General features: G+C 44.5%; 1 protein-coding gene across 1 annotated transcript in view; it reads left to right on the top strand.

Annotated features, from left to right (window-relative positions):
* The window catches only part of LOC138584261 (neural-cadherin), a 119209-nt gene that overhangs the window by 40846 nt on the left and 57276 nt on the right, over positions 1 to 21087 (top strand). The window contains exons 2-5 of the mRNA XM_069656448.1: positions 11290 to 11478; positions 13713 to 13938; positions 16729 to 16933; positions 20343 to 20454. Of these exons, the coding sequence (XP_069512549.1) occupies positions 11290 to 11478; positions 13713 to 13938; positions 16729 to 16933; positions 20343 to 20454 (732 nt within the window). The remainder of the gene's footprint in view (positions 1 to 11289; positions 11479 to 13712; positions 13939 to 16728; positions 16934 to 20342; positions 20455 to 21087) is intronic.

Below are 21087 nucleotides of genomic sequence, written 5' to 3'. Positions count from 1 at the left end.
TCATCTGATCCCATTTGTTTGATCTGAGAACCTCCAGTTTGTGTCACTGCAGCAGCTGGACTTCAGTAGGAACACGTTCTCACAGTGTTACAGTCCAGACAAAGGAGCAATAATAAAACAAACATATTTATATGTTAACAGAGATGTTGTAAAATTTGTATTTACAGTTTCTTTTATCAGATTGTTCTTGCATAGTTTGGTCCATTCACTTAAAAAGAACTCTTTTTTTAAACCAGGGTCCATTTTTTTGCATATTTTGGGTACAAAAAGTTTTGGAATGTCTCCAGTAGATGTGTTCATCCTGCAGCAGTGAAACAGGCTGTGATGGCATCAACATCAACACTTAATGGGTCAAAGGTCGTCCACTAAAAGTTCTTGTTGTTTCCACTGACAGGCTCAGATTGTTATTCTAAGTGTGTGACAACATGACAGAAAGGATCCCTGCAGAGATAGACCTTTTTGTTACAGAGGAAGATGATTGTTTTAACCACACACAGACGTTACATCGCTCTCTGCAGACACACCAGACTCCATTCAGAAAAACAGTGATTTTACCTCTCAGACCACAGGAGTGGCTGGTCTGCTGCTGCTTCAATCTCTTAGTTTGTGTTATTGTGTGACCTTCTTTTGGTATTTTAAGTTCAGATCCAAAATAATATTTCCTTAAAAAAATCACAAAATCTAACCCATCGAGGCAGCAGAAGACCTGTGTTCTTTGAGCTAAAATCACTGTATTTATGAATGGAGTCTGGTGTGTCTGCAGAGAGCGATGTAACGTCTGTGTGTGGTTAAAACAATCATCTTCCTCTGTAACAAAAAGGTCTATCTCTGTAGGGATCCTTTCTGTCATGTTGTCACACACTTAGAATAACAATCTGAGCCTGTCAGTGGAAACAGCAAGAACTTTTAGTGGACGACCTTTGACCCATCAAGGATTATGTTGCAGCCATTACAGCCTGTTTTAAAGCTTCCAGTTGAAGAAATCTACTCAACCTATTTTAAAAAGTTTTGTAACTATTGGTCATTTTAACCCCAAAGAATCTGTTTATGTGCTCTGTTTCTTCCACTCCACATTCATCTTGTTCTCTCTTTTATCTTCTACTCCCTCGCTGCGTTCTCGTCTGAGCTGAACATCTACAGTTCTCCTCCACAACACTGGATATAAATGTCTTTCTCTGTTTTTCTCCATCATCTTCCCCACATCCTCCCTCCATCTCTTCCTCTCTGACCACAGAATCAAACCCTAATTGAGTTTTCATGTTGCTGTTCGCTCCCACACACTCCCGAGAGTCCACAGGTCGTCCACGTCTCCGCCAGGACTTATAGATGACGTTAGTGGTCAGGAAGTGAGCACACACGCTCACATGTCAGGGTTGGAAGTAGTTTTTCAGTCAATGACGCAGAAAATAAAATGGATTTATCTCTTCTGCAGTCTTCTCTCGAAATATAAAAGCTGCAGAACAACAAGAAAAACTGAAGCAAGAGCTGGAAATCCCATTTTCTTTAGGGAGAACAGAAAAACACCCACTGTGCTAAATGATCCCACAGGCTGGACCGCACCAGTTTGGACCAAACAGTTTTGTCCTTTGTTGTGTGTCAGACAACAAATGCAGCATCTAAAATGCCTCATGACATCCTGACGCAAAGAGTAACTTGTTAAAATATTTCTTTCTCTTGCAGCGTCTGACAACTTCTTTTTGTCCGGGATGTTGCTTTAGCTCTGGCCGTGTCTGTTCTTATCGAGTCTCGCCTTGGTCTTGTTGGTCTAGTTAAAGTTTTCCTTCTCAGTTTGGAAGCTAACATCGTGGAGTGTTTCTCTTCATTTAGAGGCTTTGAAAGGCTTGAAGGGGTAGGAGTGAGGACTTTGGGGTAAGTGATGGATTGTGGGATATTTTACAGACCTTGAATGCGTCTCTGGTAGAAGTCTCTGGTGCTTCTTGATTGGGAAAAGACTGTATAAGAGGTGGACGTAGCCTCCAGGAGAAGCCTGCAGAGTGCCCTACCTTCATTATTTCTAGTGTCCAGCAGGGGGCGGTGGCTCCGATGGGAAAGTGGTCCTCCTTCTGTCTTGATTTATTCCCTCAGTAACTCATCCTAATAAGTTTCTGGTCTCAGTCTCTAGTTGATGCTCCCATTTAGAGTCACACAGGCCATAAAGCAGGGGAGGGTTTAGGGCGGGGCTACCTGTGATTGACAAGTCGCTACGAAGCCGACCTGAAGATGTTCAGCGTTCATATGTACTAAAGACGCTCAGCGGAGTCATCTGTTCACTTTCCCAGTACGTCAATTTAATTTCTTTCTATCTTTCTCTCTGTGTCTCTCCATCCTCCATCTTTCCATCTTTCTCTCTGTGTCTCTCCATCCTCCATCTTTCCATCTTTCTCTCTGTGTCTCTCCACCCTCCATCTTTCCATCTTTCTCTCTGTCTCTCCACCCTCCATCTTTCTCTCTGTGTCTCTCCATCCTCCATCTTTCTCTCTGTCTCTCCATCCTCCATCTTTCCATCTTTCTCTCTGTGTCTCTCCATCTTTCTCTCTGTGTCTGTTCATCCTCCATCTTTCTCTGTCTCTCTCCATCCTCTATCCTCCATCTTTCCATCTTTCTCTGTCTCTCTCCATCCTCCATCCTCCATCTTTCCATCTTTCTCTGTCTCTCCATCCTCCATCTTTCTCTCTGTGTCTCTCCATCCTCCATCTTTCCATCTTTCTCTGTCTCTCCACCCTCCATCTCTCATCCCTCTCTCTCTTCATCAGCAGTGAAAAATGGGGCTTAATTAACTGTGCGCCTGCAGGACTTTGGCTTTCTGTACGAGTGTGTGTGTGTGTGTGTGTGTGTGTGTGTGTGTGTGTGTGTGTGTGTGTGTGTGGAGGTAAAGTAGGCCAGTCTATAAGGTGGTTAATTAGGATGCAGCAGGCCTCTGTCCGCTGGCTCCCAGGGACCAGATGGAGAGCCGGGTTCACAAACAGAGCGGGGCTTGTCCGACGATGTTTTCACTTTTAGCTCGACTCGACTGCAGAACCAGAATCCAGACTGAAGGTTCATCACCGGATCCATCTCTGGTTTATTCCTTTACCTTCACGTCTGCATTGTTTCTCCATGAACACAGGAGCTAATCAGAGCTGTAACTGCTGCAGCAGTTTGAGAGGTCATCATTCACTTATGGCAAATCTGCACACACGTTAGTGTGCCGATCAGACATTAAGACAGCAGTACAAATGTCATGCAGCTAAACTGCTTCTTCTGCTGTCTTTCTATGTTTTTCTTCTTTAACTGGATTAAATGAAACTGCACTTTTTCTTTTTAACATCGGATTGTTTTTACCTTTTCCTCATTTACTGAAACTATTCATATACACTAAAAGAGCATCGTGCAACACACACTTTTAATCCCTCACACACAGTATCTACACACACACACACACACACACACACACACACACACACACACACACACACACACGTGGTACATAAAGCTGGAGTGCTTTCACATGTCACAGAGACTTAACATGTCGCCCGGTCCCAGGAGAACACCTGCACCCTGTGAGGCACATCCCACACTGTCAATCACACACACACACACACACACACACACACACACACACATTTCACACATGCACCTGTGTTGTGGCAGTCAAGTGCACATTTGTGTGTGTGTGTCGCTTGTAAGGTTCAGGTGACACACAAAGATCCCTCTGATCTTCCTCCGCCTGCAAACACAGCTGTGTCTGTGTGTATGAGCTGACCTGATGCACACACACACACACACACACACACACACACACACACACACACACACAGACACACACACACTTCAGGGATAAAAGGGATCAAGTGGTCGTCTGTCACCTGGACTTTCTGTGAAGGGTTGACACAACATTTTTTTTCTGGTTTGCCCATCGACTGTATATAGGATACATATATATATATATATATAAACCAGAAAAAAAATGTTGTGTCAACCCTTCACAGAAAGTCAAACAGAGGAGGTTAATGATGTGACACTTGTCACAACCAATAGGAGCGCTCTCTCCTGCAACAAACAGGAAGCAGCAGACCAGGCAGCTCGCTTACTGTTAGCACATGGTGTTAGCACGGCAGCGTTTAGCTCCGGCAGTTTGTTAGCCTGCAGTGCTAACCCAGCTAACATTACAGCTCAATCAGTGCAGATTGTTGTCGACCCTCTGAGATACCCAGTCTGAGTGTCTAAAATGTCTTTAGATGTCAGACAAAGTTTTCAGGTGTATAGAAGACACAAGTTACGAGTGGGAACTATTTGTTTCTCTTCTTCTGTGTGACTTTTGACACATAAACACTCTCTTGAAGCCGCACAAACAGACTGAAAGGTGTGTGAGGTTACGTGGGGGTCGTGAGCTGCTTGTTTTTCGCTCTCTGATTGTTTGCGTCTTTCATGTGCTGACATCTTCCTGCGCTTCTGTTCTCCTCTCTTCTGGTTCTGAGCTGCGTTTGTTTCCCTCTCTGCTCTGCGCCGGTTGACAGAGCAGTTTGTTAAAAGCACTTTATAAATAAACACAACTTGCACTTTAATCACCTTCATCACCAGCTGTGTGACAACCTGTGGGCGCGACCGCAGTTTAATTTAATCCCCCCATCACATCTCCAGCCCCTCCCCTAATTGAAGCTCTTGCGACGGCGGCGGGTTTCTATTTCTGAAGCTGGTTTTCTGCCACGGCTCCGCTTCACGCTGAATACATCAACCGCCATTCAGCTGAGAGACTCGGAGGGAGAAGACAGAAAATAGATCTTCTCATTGTGTCTCCGTCCGCTCGATTCTGTCGCCTCCCGGCCTGATCCCGATACGCTGTGTGTCAGACAAACAAATCCCCTCCACAAACAAATAAATGAATTTAAATTAAAAGACAGCAGAATCTGAGTTTGGCGTAAACAAAGCACAATTCCCTTCCTCTTTTTTAGCCTCGTTTTGCATAACAAGCCGTGACACGCTCGCCATTCAGATTCAAATGAGTAAGTGGCGGCTTAAGATGGACTTAGCTGCACTTCACTGGGACTATTTATCCGCTTTTATAAAGGACGTGTCATTCTCACTTCCTGTTTGACTAGCACACAACAAAGCATCCTGCATCCAATGTTTTTTTTTAACTGCTGAGGGATTATGAAACTTTATTGATCCGTGCCAGGAAATGAGGCCATCACCACCGCTGAACTGATCCAACGGATAAACAGGGAACAAACACACACACACACACAGATCAGAAACAAAGAGATGAAACCTCCTCCAACACTGATCAGCTCCCTTTAACTGTAAATGTGCTCACAGTACAGACAAACATCCACTTTAGTTTAAATTAAAGGGATGTTCGCTCCTGTTTTCAAGGCACAAGTGAGGGAGAAAAAAAGCATCGTGACAAACATGAAGGTTGCAGAAAAACCAACATACAGCGATGTGACAGCGGTGCAGCAGGGACCTGGATGTATATGAGAGACAGTGGAGATGACAGAGGGAGGACGGAGGAGAGGGAATTTAAAGAAACAGAGATGAGATGAGAGCGAGCGGCGTCTCTCCTCCGAACATCAAGTCGTTTTCTCTGAAGCTCCTGCTGGGACTTCCTGCTTCACCACGCTGTAGGACTCTATCTGAAGCTGCTTGGTCACAAATGTTTCTTGTTTTCTGTTCTCATGCAACATCTGAGTGCATTTGCACAGAAAAGGGACTGACGCCTCTCAGCTGACCCTGGCACAGCGCCAACAGGGTGACAATGACTCGAGCAAAGGATGGGCGTCGTACAAAGACCCATAAAGTCAAACAGGAGGGTTAGTTTCTCCTGTGAAACCACAGACTGTATAAAAAGATGGCCGACATGACAGCTCCCCGAAAGTGAAGCCAAACCCTCTCTACCACCCCCTGCTGACTGGCTGCAGTATAGCTCATAAAGCCCGCCTCCTCCATGTTAACAGATGGGACATGAGTCAAACTATAGAATAAGAATACACGTCAAATACATTTTTCTCCAACATGGTTTCTGTCATTATAGTTAGTTCTTATCCTGCTGATTTAAGTCCAAGTGTTCATTTTTCTGACAAGTTTACTTTTAATTAGTTATTTGATGCTGTAAAAAGGGGTGTGGCCTCATGATTGACAGCTCTGTGGACAAATGGGGCTCCTGCAGCGTTCTGTTCCCGAGTAGCAGATTAGAGTCACTTTAGTACAACGAGAGGAGGAGGAGATGTGTCGGCCATCTTTAAATACTCTTGCTGTAAGCCCCCAGTACGAAACCAGATGTCAGTGTAGATTGTTGAGGAACTACTTCACCTTAACTATGATCTGTTCCGGACCTTTATGAAGCAGTTTTGGTGCCTTAACCAAACCAAACTTCTACCATCAAGTCTAATGTTCATCAGCAAGCTTTATTTTGAAAGAAGAACCAGATATTGGATATTTTTGTCACAAATTTGATGCCAAACAGTGTCACACACCTGCTGATACCTTGTACTGGAGTACCAGGTTGCAAACTATCCACTGAGTCTGTATCCCTGAGGCCTTTTCTCTTGTGGAATCGAAACGTGGGCTTTGAAAGAGCTTTTGTTGAAGCTGAAAATTCATCCTCAGTCAGTCCAGAATTTTTCTTTGAAACTCCAGATAACAGACTGTTAATACAACTCTCAAAGATTAACTACATCAACTGTAGGAGAGCAGAGATGTTTGTGACCAGCTGGCTTGCCGTACAGCTGCAGGCCGACGGACTGAACATGCAGACTAAACATGCAGTTCTCTGATTAACTATGTGAGCTGCTGCCTGCTGAGCTGATGCTGCAGCCTCAGAGGGACTGTGTGGGCCGGCTCCACTCTTCACAGCCATCAGCTGGAATAAGAAGTGTTTTCAGCAGCTGCAAAAGGAGCGATAGGAAAGTGTCAATTGATTTTATAGAAGCAGCCTGAACTGAAAATCAAGGACAGTATATCTCATGCCTTTCCTTCCCTCTGTATCGAGCAGTCCTTTGTTTGCAGACCTTTAAAAAGACCGAAGAGACTGAGTCCAACCTGAGGGCGACGTTGAAGCAAAAGGACCTCAGATTGTAACGAGGAAAGTTTGGTAGATCAAAATTATGATTCGGTTCATTGGGAGTGCAAATACAACCTAACCAGCAGCAAGGAATTACCCCAAAACACAAGGGATTCTGGGTAGAAGCAATAACTCATGGGAACGCTGAGCAGAACAAAAATGCTCATATTCAGGAGTTTCTTCATGCATGCGTAACTGGTTCAACAAAGCCTAAACTGGTCTGCAGATTTGTTTCAGAGTCACCTCAGCAAATAAAAAATACATAACCAAGAAACTGACTTTAAGCAGAAATGAAGACAGAAACTTCGTTAACAACCTTTTACACTCATTTCATATCAGGCTGAGACGTGAACGAAGAGTCACGTCATGCTTCAGAGGACAAACTCGTCCATCCACACGTGGAAAAAGACAGCTCAGTATTCAGGTTTCCAGCCCCTTCGTCTTCTTCCACTCCTCTTCCTCGCTTCAGGCCGGCTGCAGCCCCGAGCCGGACATTCCTCTGCATTTATGTATGCATGCATGCATGTGCTCAGTGAGTTCTAGGCCGAGTTCAGCGGCTCACATCAGGGATCAGCCTACCGTTCAGGCTGCGAGACACATTTCCTTTGCTCAGGAGGCCGAGTGGAAAGACACGAGGGAGCTGTGATGTAGCTGCTGTTCAGCTGGATGAGGAGAAGCATTGTGACAAGGCTGTTATCACTCACTGTCCTATAACTCCTATTTGATCCACATACTCCAGGGCCGATCTGGAGATGTTTCCTGTGGTTGAAAGACTGATATTGTCCACTTGGCGTGGGCTTCACTGTCACACAGTCGACCAGTTTCCTAAACTTTACCTCACAGATGGCTTCCCAACACCACATGTTAGAAAGAAGGTGGCGAGAGGTATCTCAGTACATAAGGGTTTACCTTGAAACTGACACTTAACCCTCAAACTCCACAGGATCCGTCTCCGGCACATTCCGTGTGCACCTTGACCTCCAGAGTCAAGCTTAACAGAGATCGTTCCAAACAGGAAGTCACACACGACAGCGGCATACAGCATCCGATCATTTCAAAATAAAACACCATGTACAGACCGGACCGGAGTGTTTATAAACATAAAGATAAAGACGCGAGCTATGCTAACATTATTCAGCCTTTAGGATCATTCTTTAGACTTGTGCACAGCACGTTCAGAATGTGCATCTTTACAGCAGACTGAACACGTCCTCTTGTCTTTTTACTAACTAGTTAACTTCTACAACAGATATTTGTATAAGAATGAGAATCTGTCGGCTACAGACAGCAGGTTTGGTGGTGGAGGTGTTCTGGTTGTCGTCTGTAGTCTTGTAGAGGATTGGTAGCGTCCACAGCAGAGTGAGACCATCCCTGAGTTTCCATCACGTTGTTTGAGCGGTTCAGCATCAGTAGCAGTCTTCATTAAGCAGAGACGGTGCAGCTCTACTTAAACGACGCGCTGTATCTTAACACAGAATTAATTAAATGTCATTATTCTGGTGTCAGTGACCTTTCCGCAGCCTGGGGAAGTGAAGGAGACGTTTTCTCCAGCCCACGGCCCCCCCTCCCTCCCTCTCCTGGATGTGTGTGTCCACACACACAGGCTGAGCTTTTATGGTTGTTGCCCGGGCTGACACATGAGCTGACCGCCGGCGCTGCGCCTCAGTGTGTTGATGTTTATCATGATAATGGGACAGATTTCATTTCACTTTCATACGCGGCCCACAGCACAGCATATGTAAAGCTACAGACAGAAATAGATGTGATTATTCTGGATTTTATGAGCTGAAGACCAGCGACGCAGAAGAAGACAGAGGAGCGCTGAGCTGGAAGACTTCTCCTCCTTGTCCCGCTCCTTTTCTTCTCCTCCTTCTACTTACTTTCTTTCCATCCCTATTTCCTGTTTTTCCTGTCCTCCTATTCTTTACTCTTCTTCCTGTCCTCCCATCCTCTCTCGTCCTCTCAGTCCCTCTCCTGCTCTCAGTTTGTTGACAGACCTTCAGAGACGATATAAAAAGACAGACGCAGACGCTGTCGTGTTTTCACCTCCTCCCCCACCTCCTCCCCCTCTGTCTCCTCATCCCTTTCTCTTCGTCTTTCGTCTCTCTGAAGTGAAGTTTCCTCTCTTGTTCGGGCTGTTGTCTCCTTCGCTGCTGTGAAACAACACAAGAGCCAAAACAACAGCGAGCGGCGAAGCACCTTCAAACCAAACAAATCCCCTCTCAGAAGCAGACGACATGAAAAAAGACATAAAGGCAGAAGAAGAAGAGCGAGTCGACTCAGATGCAGACAAACATGTGTGTGTGTATTTTTGACTGGGCGGATGGGAGTACCTGCTGTGTGGATGTTAGCGTGTCATCTTCTGAAAGTTTTGTTGTTTTATTTTGGAGGAGCCGCGTGTCTCTCTCCTCCTCCCCGTCACTCCTTCACTCTTGTCTTCCCGAGCAGCTCGGCGGGGATAAAAGACGAGAAAACATGATGGATTTTCTGTGCAAAGATGTCGACTCGTCCCCTTTGGCTGAGAGCGTCTCAGCTTTCATGCCACAGTCTGAACAAGTGGTGCTAGCTTAGCTAACAAGCTGCGTTACTACAAAGCTGACACAGACAACAATAGCAACCTGTTACGGCGCAAGCTAACGAAAGAAGCAGAAACTAAAATACACAAAACAACAGTTGGTTCCAGAGTTGTGAAGCTGCTGGAAACAAACACTTTGAAAGAACACAATGACGATTTAAAACCTGATGTTACGGCTCTGCTGACATGAAGTTGAGCTACATCTTCAATAGGAGAACGACCATAAAGGCTAGCAGGGATTTAAGCTCACAACAAATTAATATGTTGTTACCCCTCTGAGTGAATGTGCAGATGTTGTGCCCAGATGCCCCCTGTCCCCTTTGGCTCAGCTTTAATGCCACAGTCTGAAAATGTGCAAGCTTAGCTAACCAGCTGCGTTACTACAACGCTGAGACTGACAACAATAGCAAACTGTTACGACGCAAGCTAACGAGAGAAGCAGAAACTAAAATATACAAAACAACATTCAAGCTTCCCAAAACATGAATTAAATATCCAGATGTTGAGATGTTACCTCGTCCCCTTTGGCTGAGAGCAGCTCAGTTTCACATGCAACTGTCTGAAGGTTAGCGTTAGCTAGGCTAACAAATGCGTTACCACAAAGCTGACACTGACAACAATAACATGCAAACACAAGAAAACGAACTGAAGCACAAATCAAAGAAAAGATTTTGTAAAGCTGCTGAGAAACAAACAAACATTAAAAACACTTAAAGAAAAGTTCATCTTTAAAAAGAGACACTTAGCATACGAGCTAACATGCAGGCGCCGGTTTATCTTGCGGTTAAATCAGCGGTCCATATACAGATTAGGTTTGATCCCACCCCGTGCCCTCTGCCGCGTGTCATCCCGCTCTCTGTAAATAAAGGCAGAAAAGACCCACAAAAAAAAAACTTAGCTGACAGCAGCTCAGCTTCCATGGTGCTAGCTTAGCTAACAAGTTGTACTACTTCAGGGCTAAGACAGGCAGAGAGAGCCACTGGTCCAGTGTTCATTTTGGCAGCTGTTCCAGTTTTAGTCACATTTAAGTCATTTCTAGCCTTTATAGTTTCAATCGACGACAACTCAAACATTTCAGTCATTTCTTTTAGTCTAAACGTTTTCTCTCCTGAGACTCTCTCCAGTCTCCCTCCTTTGCTTCAGGAAAAATCAACACTTTAAATGTCAGCAGATCATCAGTACAGTTAATGACCGATGTAGACGCAGCATCTAAAGAGTACTTTTCATCATGTTAGTAGTTACTGAGTATACTGGTTGGTTCGTCTTTCAGTGGATGGTTTAGAGTTTATGTAGGCGCCTGCAGCAACACTGATCAACGTATTGGATCCCCTGATTGTCTCTTTATGTTTGTTCTTTGGTGTCTTTAAGCTGCGCCAGACTGGTCGCATTATTCGATAAAGAGTGGATGTAAGGTGGTGTCTCGTCCGAGTAGGCAAAGACAGGCAACTTTGTTGGTGGAAAAAACACATTTAATTGAACGCTGATGAGTAGAGTTCATCATTGAGCAGCAGAGTTCCTGTTTTCTTCTCTCGTATAGGGAATAAAAAAAGCTCTTTCTCGCAGCACGCTGAACTTCCTCCCAGCTGTCGGCTTATATTTAGAGGCACGAGCAGTTTGTCATGAAGTCGGTACTGTAAGACAAATAACCTTCCTTTCTCCCTTCTCTCTCCTCCAGGTGATGAGTGGTACCTGTGCAGGTTGACTCTGAGCATGCCCAGTCAGGCTGACCTGCAGTGGGCGATGTTTCCCTCGCCTTACCTGGCTGCCGTGGGTCCGGACGCCTCGCTGGGCTCTGTGGTGTACCGACTGTCTGCACAGCAACGAGACGGGACGCTGGGACAGGTCCAGTTCTTTCTCCTGGACGGTGAGTCGACTTTTCTTTTTTTAATCTATGCAAAATAAACAGAAGATTATGTAACATTTTCTTGGAGGGACACTGTATGTATGTGTCTGTCCTGAGTCGCAGGTAAAAAACACGACGCTCAGGTGATGTTTTAAACCCTTTAATCATGAAAATAAAGTTTAAAATGCACCTAAAGATGCTTTAGAGTCCAAACTCAGCCGCCTCTCTTTAGTTTTTGCAGCGTATGTAAAAATGTTTTACCTACAGCGACCAAACCTCCTTTATATTCCACTCGTTTTTCCTAAAAGCCGTCACGCGTTTGCTCCTGCTCTTATCTCCTGCCTGTATCTGTAATTAGGTCCGCTGCCTCTCCGCCAGGCACTCTGTGACAAACCTGTTTTGTTCAAAGGAGCGATTTATAAATAAAATTTGACTTGTTGAATTTCAATTACCGTCAAGTGAGAGAGGGAGAGAAAAACGCACATAAACGGCATGGAGCTGCGCTGTTAATCGCTCCCTGGGGCAAAGAAAGCTCCCAGATTCGGGAATAATAGCAAAGTCTCTGGAGAGGCAGCGGGTGGGAGGGTGGGCGGATGGGCGCCGGTGGCTGTGGGTTTTTTATTTTTTATAATATTTTACAGGAGAAGGAGGGAGGAGGAGGAGGAGGAGGAGGAGGAGAGATATTTTAAGAGCTAATTTCTAATGCTTTAATATTAAAAGCTTCTCACTTCCCTTTGGCGGAATGTGACTACATGTGTACCAACGAATAATCCAATAATTTACATTTAATTCTTTTTTAATATCATGCCAATATGGAAATATATTCAAACAGTGTGTGTGAAGCCAATTAGAAGCATTAATGTGCTTTAACTCAGTTTAAGGATCATAAATTACAGTCGGAGGGAAGTTTGAGCATCCTCACAGTTTGTTGTGCACTAAGAACGGTCCTGCCCTTTGTGAGCTAACACAAGAGCCGGGCTAGCTGTTTACCCTGCTTTAGCTGTTTATGCTACGCTAACGACATCTTGAATCCAGCTCTATTTCCAACACAAAAACAAAGCACCTTTCAAACTATTCTTGACCAATAGAAATGAATGTGATAGATTTTGCAGGTAAGACAATCAAACTAACATCTTACAGATCATGAAGCTCTGTATGTGAGACTCCAGACAGAGGAGGAGATGATTGACAGGTCGGCTGCAGCTGCTGCTGGTTCTGAACCCTCTGGTCAACAGCTGCGGACTCTTCTCCTCCTTTATCCCTCTTTCACACACTTCTCTCATCCATCCATCCTAACTTAACATCCCTACTCTCTCACTTTTTCTCCCCTCATTTTCTCTCCTCCATCTTCGTCTCCTCCTCCCTCCTTTTACCTCCTCATGTTCCCCCTCGTTGATCTCCGTTTGCTTGTCTCTGAGCCACCGTTATACTACCAAAAGAAACTGCTGCTACATAGCTGAGGGTTTTTTGTCACTCAATAGGAACTTTAAATGTCAGCTTGAATTATCTTGGTTCATTTCAACATTTTGTTTCGGATTTCAGTGTAAAAACAAAGAAAACAAACACATCATGGTCTCTTTAGATCGAGCTTTAATCACATCCCAGAGAACGTTATGGAGCTCCTATGTAAGCTTGGCTCTGTCATGCATGAATTATTATGTCATAAAGTCATTTTTTAATTTGTCCTGCTTTGAAACCAGTAAAAAAAACATTAAATAACTTTAGTTTTCAACATGTCGTACTTGGAGGCAGCGTGTTTCTTGCCCCTGCAGTGGACACCATGCATTTCACCTCTTGCATTTGGGATCATATGAGTTTTGTTTGCATCACAAACAAGATATTAAGAAGGCGCATCCTTGCAAAGATCAAATTATTCATGACAGTAACGTGGATAAAGAAGAATTATGTTGCACACCAGGTCAGAAAGCAAACTCGTCTTCTATTTCTCTTTGTTTTAACGCCTCTCGATGTTTGAAGCTCTTTCTGTGATTGTGACATTTAGTTTTTCCTGCTTCTTATTTAGAATTATTTTGGGCTGCTTCGAGCTTCATCTTTGGTGAGCAAGAAGGCATAAAAAGTCTCCGCACCCGTGAACTACCCACAATGCACAGTGCTTTGGTTGGCTTCCTGAATCCATTAAACATGATAATTAACAGTAAAAATCAGAACAAATAATCTCTCTGTTTAAACTGTTCCAGACATATTTTACGAGCATCCTTCTTCTGTCCTCTCTGACTCTCCGTCCGTCCGTGCAGGTGGGGAGGAGTGCTTTGAGGTGGACCGTCGCTCTGGTGAGATCAGGACCACAGGACGACCTCTGACCCCCAGTAAGGAGTACCTGCTGCAGCTGCAGGCGATCGACGGGCGAGGTCGTAAAGGGCCGCCGGCTGCGGTCTCCATCCTGGCCGGGTATCGCCCGCCGCAGTTCACCAACTCCTCCTACAGCCTGAACGTTCCGGAGAACACGGCTGTGGGACAACCGTGAGTCTAATGCAGCGTCAGACCAACACGGTCACAAGAGTTCTTCTTTCAGATTCTTTTACGGAAGGCAGAAATGAACAGTAGGATAATGGCAGTTTGAAGTCACAGGGACAGTGGACACTGCAGGTTTTCTCAGGTGTTTTGGCTCCTTGTCTACAGTTTAAAGAATTATTAATTGATTGTCTTAATTAGATGATGTTTCTTTGAAGTGGAAGTTTGTTTTTCCTCAAAAATGTCACAATAATGTCAAAACACGCAGAAACGTTCACCTGCGAATTTGTTAAATGTATTGTCAGGTGTGTCAAATAAACGGCCCCCAGAAAAACATGAACCTCGGCAACTGACTGAGTGAATACTGCAAGTTAAGAGGATGACCTTTGACCTGCAGTTTGTAGTGTTTTTGGCAAACAGTGTGGCTAAAACTTTAAGGAAATAACTCATAAATGTGTAACAGACACAATAAATATATAAATACACTTTATGGGGCTTTAAATCCTGTGTTACTGTATTAGAGAATGTGTGTGTGTGTGTGCGTGTGTGTGTGTGTGTGTGTGTGTGTGTGTGTGTGTGTGTGCGGGTGTGTGTGTGTGTGTGTGTCCTCAGTATTTACAGAAACATCATTTACATTCCACTGCCTCACACACTGAGTGTGGAAATGGCATCTGCGTGTGTGTGTGTGTGTGTGTGTGTGTGTGTGTGTGTGTGTGTGTGTTTCCAGAGCCACCTCTTTGGCTTTGCATGTCATGTGATGCGTGAAAAGATGAGCCCTGTAGAGCGAGACAAAAGGAAAAGAAGAAAGGGAGGAGGAGAGAGGGCGAGGAAAGAAGGAGGGAGAGGGAGAGGTGCGAGGAGAAAAAGAAGGAGAAGGCGGGATGAGATGGAGGAGGAGGAGGAGGAGGAGGAGGAGGTGAGGATGAAGGGTGGAGGGGATGAGGAGGAGGACAGAAGGGTGGATGAAGAGGACCCAGATGCATGAGTGTGGCCTGAGGCTGAGAATTTGAAAGTGTGGCAAATTCAAATATTTATTAAAAGCGAGGACTGGATAAACATGAAGGGGAGTGTGTGTGTGTGTGTGTGTGTGTGTGTGTGTGTGTGTGTGTGTGTGTGTGTGTGTGTGTGTGTGTGAATCCCTTAGGGCTACTGGCGCAAAGCACATTGTATTAATATCCAAGTATCCATGCCACCCTGTGAGCGTGTGTGTGTGTGTGTGTCTCTGCTTCTATTATGGTATCTTTTATGTGTGTTTGTGTGTGTGTTTTATTTAATTGATTAGGCAGGTTGTGATGGTTGGTGAGTACAGAATTATCCATGAAGGCTTCAGACTTTGAACGCAGCGCTGAAGCTCGCCCGGCTCTCTGTCAGTCTGTTTGGACACAGAAATGTGGAGCAGCGTTCTGCTGACCTGAGATCAGGTTTATCAGACGCCTCTCTCAGCGTGTGTACGAGTCTCTAAGATTACCTAAGATTGCTCCTCATATTTATTCTTGGCTTAAAGTTGTAACCACAAAGTTCTCAGTTTCATTCTCTTTGGCGGCACCTGTGGTGATACAAGGTAATTACAGGAGCACACTTCCCAGATATCCAGACAGTGTCTCATGTGTGACGTCCACGGTCGGCTCTGGTTGTAACTCTTGATTTTCCTGGCTGACGGTCGCTTTCCTTTTCAGACTGTTTGCTTCATCTGAGCGTCGAGTTTGTTTCTTCTTCTTTGGATTTTCACTTCTTGTTGAAGTTGTATCTGTAGTCATCCATCTTTTCTTTGTTTGTTCAGCCATAGTAGATTACTGTTTACTCGCAACACTGGCAGAGAGCGGAAAAGCAGCCGCTTAGCTCTGCCTACCCTCTCTGGCAGACCAACCACTGCTGGCTGATGGAGAACGCGTCACTAACTGGGCATCGCCACAGACACCCAGTTTATATTAATACTATATACTGCAGATGAAAGGCTTTCATCAGTGGGCCATCAGCTCAGTCACCATTGTGTTACCTCATTCGGAGAGAGAGACTTAACAGACATTTATTTACATGAAAATCTTTGAGATTATATCTTTAAATACTTTATCTAAGAACACAGAGCAGCTGTGGACTCACCCTCTGGTTGGTGGAGGAATTTTTTGAGGCTTAAAGTTTGGCATTTTATCCGCCGCCATGTTGAATTTAGGAGTCAGAAGGGACCATATGTGGACGAGAGTTTGGAGAGGAGTTAGGGGCTTGCAAATGTTTAATCATCAGCTAGCTCTTGATGCTTGAACACTTTTGCAAGGTGCTACTAGACCGTAAGCTCATGAGAAAAATGTTACATGAAGTAATTTATAATTATCTAGAAGATAATTGACTTAAAATGAGCTCTACCTCCCTGAAATGTGTTCAATGACTGCTGGCCCTGTCCATGGTGCTGAAGCTCCTGCTGCAAAGCCACTCTGTTTCACATGCCCACAGGTTTGCACTTGTACGATTAGGTGGACCCTTACTGACGTGATGCATTTCCCAGCTCTGTGCTCTAACTCTAACCATCACAGTGAGGCTCCAAACCAAACCAGTGGAACATTCTTTTAGATCCTGGGCTTTGGGAAACGTAGGTTTTTTTTTGTGAGAAAGCAGGCTGTCTGACAAAAGGGCTTTCTGTCCATGCTCTTTTTTTAGGGACTGTTTCGGAACAATGTCTTGCCTTCTATTATTCCACTGTCATCCGTCTAATTTCATTTGAAGATTTCATAACACCTTTGATCATTTGAAATCAAACCTGCTTTAAATCTACATCCGTTTAAAATTGTGTGTGTCTCCATGCAGCGTGGCCGTGGTTCAGGCCTTGTCCTTCCAGAAGAAGAGTCTGTCCTACATGCTGCTGGTGAATCCTGGGAATCTGTTCAGCATCAACCAGGAGAGCGGAGCGCTCAGCCTCACCAGGTCTGTCGACTACGAGAGCGGACACAACCTCCACACCCTGCAGGTCCGCGCCTCCGAGCCCGACACCGGCCTCAGCGGCGTCGCAGAGGTACGCTCACCTACAAGCATCACCAGGTTTAGCTGCTGTGTGTATATGTGTCAGAGTGAGGTTTTTATAGCTGTTGCAGAAATGTCCCTCTTCTGCTGATACACAGAATAAATCCACATTAACGGCTCATTCAAAAAGACCCCCCCCTCGACTGCCGAACGCGCCGCTCTCTGATGCAAACTCATTAATTTCAGATGAGAGAAAGTGCTGCCGCTGAATCGGACGCTGTGATGCAACTGTTTCATTTACTGTTTATTCTGCGTGTGGGTTCATTATGAATGCTAAAACTAAACACGCCGCGCTGTTTGCCTCATGTCTACCGCCGTCCTGTGAAGCTCTCATGATGAAAACTCAGTGAAAACTCAGCGGATCAAAGCTGCGTTCAGAAACAGGCATGATCAGATCTGATCAGCAGTTTGTAACAGAGTTTGTATTCCAGTATTTTTAACATATTTTGAGCTCTAAATGACTAACAGGGACAAAAAGTTTAGGATCTGTTGTGAGACCGTCTGTGTCAAAGTGCGTCCACTAAAAGACTCCAGACTCCATTGATAAAAAGAGGAATTTTACCTCAGAGAACACAGGAGTTGCAGGTCTACCTCTGCCTCAGTCGGTTAGCTTTTAAGTGTAACTGTGTGTTGCACAAATATTTTGGTGGATGCTTGCCAAACATCAAGTCACACAATGACACAAACAAAGTAACGACTCGAGGCAGCAGTAGAACATAAACTCCTGTGTTCTGCATGTAAAATCAGTGTTTTTATGAATGGAGTCTGGTGTGTGTGCAGAGAGCGATGTAACGTCTGTGTGTGGTTAAAACAATCATCTTCCTCTGTAACAAAAAGGTCTATCTCTGTAGGGATCCTTTCTGTCATGTTGTCACACACTTAGAATAACAATCTGAGCCTGTCAGTGGAAACAACAAGAACTTTTAGTGGACGACCTTTGATCAGACGGATTCGTCCCGAGGATAAAACTTTTGATATTACAGAAATTTTCACAGCTGAATTAATCTACTAGAAAAAAAATCCAAAATTTTAGTCCCAGTTTGTCATTTAGACCTCAGAATAAGTATAAATAGGGACCTTGTGTAAAAATATTGGAATGTTCCTTTAACTGTAAGTGCACCAAGTAAAGTGCAGAAACCTGGCAGCTAGGTCTTGACTCCCGTTTTCACTCTAGGCTCGTAAGACTTTACACAGCAGATAGCTACATCTGTTCACATTAACACACAAACTAAGACACACACACACACACACACACACACCTAGAGGAATCCACTATTACCTGCTCTCAGAGTCCAGATGGTCGGGACAGACAGAGAATAGCTGCTAAACTACCAGCATCCCCCAAAGGCCTCGCTGCTCTATAAGCTTGGCTGAATAATTCACTCTAAAGGCCCTCTGTGTATGTATTTGTGTGTGTGTGTGTGTGTGTGTGTATGTATTTGTGTGTGTGTGTGTGTGTGTGTGTGTGTGTTTGTTTTTGCATGTGTGTGTGTGTGCTTGCCAGGTGTCTGGAGAGCAGCCTCCTCAGCAGTGCTAACATTACATCTTACTGTAGCATCTGCAGTTTCTGTTGCCTTCAGCTTTTACAGACATTTTAACTGTGGACTCTTTAACCGCTGCATTCATCACTTACATCATCCCTTTGTCTCATCTCCCCTCTCCTCCTCAGCTTTGTCTTCATCTGCCATTAATTAAGCAGAAGAGCAAATAAGTCCATACACTGAATTTCTTTGTCCAGATGTTCTGGCTGGAATAAGTACAGTTGACTATCCAGTCGACCACAACACTGTAAAATGCATCTTCATCCAATAATAGTTGCGGCCCAAATATGAACATAATAATGGATTGTTATAACCGGTTTCTTCCATCCCTAAACTCCTCTGCTCTCATATTTGGGATGCTGTTTTCCCTGTTAGTGGCTCAGTTTGGAAACTAGTTTACTTTATAAGTCTTGAAATCCAGGCTGAAATCGTCTGTAGTGCTTCAGAACAACAACTACATCAAATGATGGTGCTGCAAGATCAACAGATTTGCAGCTTCACCCCAGAGACACAGAGAACATCTGCAAAAGCTGCAGGCGTTTTTCACACTCCATACATCACTGAGACAGAGATAAGGTTTTTGGCAGTAATGAACCATTAGCAGTTAAATATATATATATATGTTGCAGTCTCAATCAGAGGGTAATTTCTGGATTAAATCATTATGCTGTATAGGAGGGTTTTGTTTTCTCCTTTTCTGAGCTTCTCTCTTGTATCCATCTTTAGATATGAGTCAATACAAACATATTTACCTGTCAGCTCCAGAGTGAAAGTAGTAAACAGATTTCTTCCTGCTTCCAGCTGAATCCTCTAAATATTCAGTCCGTGTTTGCAGAAGCAGCCGTGCATCTAAATCTCCTCAGCGTGCCCCTCCGCTGCCCCGCTGTTATTACTGAACAGGTGGTGTGTCGAGGGTTCAGGGCTGCGCAGGAAATCTGTGCTCAGGTGGTCGGCGCGGCGGCTTCACCAGTTAAATCAGGCTTTATGGGAATGGAAAATAGCTTTTTGGCTTAAGCTCCAGTGGCTCGGGATAGTGGGTGAACTGGACAGGAGCGGGGGAAAGGCGACGCTGCCGCGGCTCAGAATTTAGGAGGCGAAGGAGGTTTAAAGGAGAGACGGAAATAAGAAGGAAATAGGTTTCTCTCCTCCAGCAGGAGACATTTGTCTTCATCATGTTTGCATGAGTTATTCTGGAAACAGGAACGTCGAGTCACATAAAGCTTCTCCAACTAATATAACACAAGAACTTCCAAACCTGCTGATTGTGACTGAAATAATTATCAGTGATGTTATCGTCCTGTGATCAGGTTTGTGGCTTTGTTGATCACTGGCAGCAGTACAAAATTATACCAAACGATACGATACACTTTAATGTCCTCGCAGGGAAATTTGTCATGGACTTGTGTGCTACATACAATCAGCTGTCTCCACTGTGGTATTAATAAATTAAAAAACAACAATAAACAATCAACATGTACACAGAAAAGCACAAATTACAAACAACATATATCGCACGGTCCTCATGTTGCAGCTGTATGTCTCTGTGATCCTCTCACACTTCTGCAGGAACACTTTGCTTCTTAATAAAACAGAGAATTGAGTATTTATAGTGACTTTGGCGCTTTTGCTGCTTCAGCACCACGGACAGCACCATGGATTTACCAATGCACTGTACAGTTTGTGTGCTGTTATTTCAGGTTAACAGGTGTTGGAGCCAGATTGAAATTAAGAAAGGAAACATGTGACAATAATATTTGAGTGAAATATTAAAATTGATCAGGATAAATCAGTTCGCTGACCTTGATTGGAGATTGGAGCTAAAACAGCCGATAAAAACAGGAAGTCGTTTCTTCTCTGCAGGTTGTCGTTCATATAACGGATGAAAACGACTGCACACCAGAGTTCCTGCACTCCATCTACACCAGAGACAACATACCTGAGAGCATCGCACCTGGAACATCCCTGCTGCAAGGTACACACACACACACACACACACACACACACACACACACACACACACATGTAGAGGCTGATCTCTGGAGCTGGTTCTGGTTAAATATTTGCCCTTGGTACATCAGCAACATCAGAACATTACACCTGTAGGTATCCTGTACAGTGTGTGTGTGTGTGTGTGTGTGTGTGTGTGTGTGTGTGTGAGCGCGTGTGTGTCAAAGCCATCTGTCGTAGCTGCTGGTGACGGGTTGAGATCAAACAGTCCGACTTCAGCGAGGCTTTGCTCTGATTAGGCAGACGGCCAGCCACACACACACACACACACACACACACACACACACACACACACACATTCATACATACATTCAACAGTGTACAGACAGAGTGTTCCTCTTCCTCCTCTCCTCCTCATCCTCTCCTTCCTCTCTTCTCCTTCTCTATCTTCTCCCCTCTTTCTCCTCCTCTCACCTGTCCTCCTGTCCTTTTTTCTCGTTCTTCTTCCTCTCTCCTGATGACTTTACTTATTTCCTGTCTCCTCCTCCTTTGCCCCTCCTCTAATTCTATCGGCTTCACCTCCTCCTCATCCAACTCCTCCTCTATCCTCCATCCCTCTCATTTTATATCTCCTTTCCTCCTTCCTTCTCTCCCTCTT

Source organism: Semicossyphus pulcher, unplaced genomic scaffold (genome assembly GCF_022749685.1).
Source record: "Semicossyphus pulcher isolate SPU_LCO1_2020_fin unplaced genomic scaffold, fSemPul1.0.p SCAF_9, whole genome shotgun sequence".
In the NCBI taxonomy this organism is placed as follows: Eukaryota; Metazoa; Chordata; class Actinopteri; order Labriformes; family Labridae; genus Semicossyphus; species Semicossyphus pulcher.
This window is presented reverse-complemented; position numbering and strand designations above follow the sequence as displayed.